The sequence below is a fragment of the Arachis ipaensis genome, chromosome B04 (genome assembly GCF_000816755.2).
Source record: "Arachis ipaensis cultivar K30076 chromosome B04, Araip1.1, whole genome shotgun sequence".
NCBI classification, from domain to species: Eukaryota; Viridiplantae; Streptophyta; class Magnoliopsida; order Fabales; family Fabaceae; genus Arachis; species Arachis ipaensis.
Window position 1 is genome coordinate 131,929,253 of NC_029788.2, and position 3,959 is coordinate 131,933,211.

The 3,959-nt window shown below is 28.3% G+C and overlaps 1 protein-coding gene across 2 annotated transcripts in view; it reads left to right on the plus strand.

Moving 5' to 3' along the window:
- The window catches only part of LOC107635620 (protein LAZY 1-like), a 4,233-nt gene continuing 530 nt past the window's right edge, over positions 257-3,959 (plus strand). The window contains exons 1-4 of one of the 2 annotated variants that reach the window (XM_016339140.2): positions 257-406; positions 536-605; positions 1,215-2,095; positions 2,650-2,848. In XM_016339140.2, the coding sequence (XP_016194626.1) occupies positions 401-406; positions 536-605; positions 1,215-2,095; positions 2,650-2,848 (1,156 nt within the window). In that variant the 5' untranslated portion in view covers positions 257-400. The remainder of the gene's footprint in view (positions 407-535; positions 606-1,214; positions 2,096-2,649; positions 2,849-3,959) is intronic. The other variant, XM_016339141.2, reaches the window with a different exon arrangement.

Below are 3,959 nucleotides of genomic sequence, written 5' to 3' on the forward strand. Positions count from 1 at the left end.
AAATTAAAAAATAATTATTATATATGGACTCCAGAATTAACAAATAAATTAAATATAATTTCACATACAACATATGCATAAAAAAAAAATTATAAGCCTTATACTATGAATTGGACCTTTGCATGGCAATGTTTAGGACCCACTTGCTGACTTAATGTTGAGAAATAACAGCAAACAATATTTGTAAGTATCTCTATGTTTTTTTCTCAAATATAATGTATAAGACATCACCACTACTCTTCATCAATTTCTTCTTATATATTCTGATCTATTATTATAAACTACAATCATATTAAGCTTTGATAAAAAGAGTAGTTTCTTTCTTCAACTAATAATCCTCACATACAAGTTAGCGAATTGAAGCAAAGATTTTTCTCTTGAATACCATCATCACCAAAAGATGAAGGTAAGATCTATATATAATATATTATTATTCTCATCAATTTTTTGCCTATAGTAGAAGCAAATTCAAGTTTAATCTATACCCTTTTTTCTAAGTTGGTTTCTACATTATATTTCTTTGCTGTATATACAGTTACTTGGCTGGATGCATAGGAAATTTCGCCAGAATAATAGTAGTGAACCATTCAAAGACTTGGTCATAGGTAATAAGATATTATATATATATATATTTTTCTTCTAAGATGAATGTTATATGCATTTTTCTTTTTATTTTTTTCTTATACATTTTTAATTTTAGATAAGAAGTAACAAANTTTGGATTTCTGACGAATTTTTTTTTTCTTTAATTTTTTTATAATGGATATTTTTTTGTATTTTATGTTCTATTTTAATCTATATCTGAGTGTTTTTCTGAAAACTTAATTACTTTGCATGCATTGCAATAGTAGAAGATCTAACTCAAACAGTATGAACTATACTTCAAGCTAAATAGTTTGAATTAGAAATTAATATAAAAAAGCTAAATAGTTTCAATAAATTTAATTTAAAAAGAAAAATTTTAGGATTATTACTATAAGAAAAATAAGTCAAATTCACAAATTAAAACATTACATATCCCATGTTGTTCCCATATATACATTTGTTTTTGCTACGGAAATGTTTGGTAACAAAAAAAATCAACCAAAAACAGTCCTAATTTGCTTTATTTAGTATTAATTAATTGTCGTGACAATTAATTAATGCTAAATAAGGCAAATTCTGACTGTTTTTTTTTGTTTACCTAGCATTACCCTATTGTTATTGTGTCACAGGGAACTCTTGCAATTGTCTTTCAGGGCAATCACCACTTGATGATGAACAAAACTATCTCAAACCAAACAACCATGGTGTCAAGCTTTTCAAGAACATGAACCAAAAGGTTATGAGAAAATCCTTTGCAGGCATAGATTCAACAAAAGAACATGAAGACTATTATATTGAACCATCTTCTATGTGTGATGATGATCTCTTCCCTGGGTTCTTAGCAATTGGAACACTTGGATCTTCCTCGGATCAGGTTGTTTCCGACCCGACATCCACTCCGACTTTCGCCATTTCTGTCGAAAGTATCACGGAGAAAGAAGACGAAGTCACCGAGAACGATCTCAAGCTCATTAACGATGAGCTTGAAAAAGTTCTCGGGGCTGATGACGTTAGCATTGATTATTATTCTTCTGGAAGGAACAGCCACGTGAGCACTGGACGGAACAGCCACGTCAGCACTGGACGGAGTAGCCACGTCAGCATAATCACTCTTAGTGGAAAACCAATAACAGAAACTCACAACAACAATAATGGTGGTTCTGTTTGTCCACTCCAGGGTTATCTCTTTGGAACAGCGATTGAGTTGTCGGAGACAACAAGAACCTCTTCTTCTTCTTCTTCGACTATGACAGCAGCAGCGACGGCGACGGCGACGACAAAGAAAGAGCACAGAACTTCACTTGGGGAATTGTTTCAGAGAAGCAAGTTGGCTGAAGAGTGCGCAAAGAATAATAATGAAAATAAGGAAGAGAAAAGGGAAGGTGATAAGTCTGCCATGAATTTGGTGAAAGAGAAGCTGAAGAAAAGGATCCTTCATCATGCTTCTTCAAGGAACTCCACATCAATGAATGATTCTTCTTCCTCTGCTGCTGAGACAAAACTCAATAAGGTACATGCACATTATTATTATAGCAATTTCTTTAATGTTTATAAGATGGTGGAAACTCAGGTGCAGTAAACTTCACGTGAAGTTAATACTTGAGAGCCGTTAGATAATTTGACTGATTTGACTAAATTTTCATCTAACGGCTCTCAGATATCGACTTCACCTGAGTTTTCACCTTATAAGATTCGTGTCGAAATTGTCGAATTTATGTTTTGTAGTAAATTTTAAATATTTAAAAATTATTTATTTATATATTTTTTAATTAAATATTAATTTTTAATATTTTTATAATTCTTGTATTTTGTATTATTATAATATATTATATAATTGACAATTTTATTGTATATATAATAAGTCATCAAGAGATATTATAATTATTATGTATAATATTAGTCAATTTTAAAGGAGTTTTTATTAAGGAATTTACTATTTTAGAAATTTTAGTAAATTATAATAATTTTTTATGACATCTTTTTAATGTAAGAGTATATACTATTTACCTTTTATAATAGATTTTATAATTTTTTTTTAACTATAACTCTGGCATGTATATGTAGATTCTGCATATGTTTCGCAAGAAAGTTCATCCAGAAAGCTCAACAGCTGCACATAAATATTCTAAACAACACCGAAAAAATGAGAACAAGAAGAAGATTATGAGTGACATCAAAGGTAGTGAAATAGTTCATCCAGATTATGATGAAAATGAAGATTCATTCATCAACAGGGAGCACTGGATCAAAACAGATGCAGATTGTAAGTATCAAATTTAATACACTATTCTCTTCATTTCGAAATAATTATCACTCTAATTTTTTTAGTACTTTCATAAATAAATATATTTCGGTAATATTAAAGAAATAATATTTAAAATTATTTTATACATATAACATTTGATATCACATTTATTTTTAGTAATAACTAATAAATATTAAATAAGAGAATTTAAAACTGTACGGATGAAATTTTTTTATTATTTTTTAAATATTATTGATAGTTTTGGTACAAATTAATTTACAGTATTCTAATAGATGAAAACACCATAAGTTTAAGTCAATAAATTATAATTCAAATGGCCAATGAGTAATAGCTCAAATGACATAGTCTCCCCATACTCAATCAAGAGGTTGTGGGTTCGAGTCTCATATCTTTAGTAAAAAAAAATATAACTCAAATGACATAATCTTTCTATATTCATTTAGACGTCGTAAGTTTGAATTTTTTTATTTTTTGTAAAAAAAAAAGAACACCATAAGTTTAATTTGTAAGGTAGCTATTGGTTTAACCTTCTGAGTCACATGCACTCCTTAACATGATTTTACAACATGACTTTTAATTTTTTGTTGTTTCAAGTTGAAACATTATTGGATGTGCAACCATGTGGTAAAAAACCGAAACTTCATCATTGCAATCTTAAAGTCTTAAATAATTTTGTTGGTTAGTCAATTGTTCTTTTTCGATCCCCACTTTCATATCAACCACTAATATTTGGAGATCAAGTCTGGTCAAACACTAGGGTTCAAAACTCTCCCAACACTTCATTTTTCACACTATTGAAATTCGAACCTAACTCGAATATCATTCTCTATTAATTCATTTTTATTTTGCTATTAATTGTTCAGTGCAATTAAATATCATTTAAATATTGTTCTTTATTCAGTCTTTAGAAAAAATAGAAAATAAAAAAGAAGTAATTCTTCTGATATTTTAAATAATTAATACATAAAAGTAGATATTTAAATTAATTAAAACAATAATAAATCCTTAAAAATGTTGAATAAAGACTGAAAATTAAATAACAACTAGCATTTCTCTTAATTGCTTCTCTTAAATCTTTATTCATTTACTATTTTTCTAGTGAATTGTT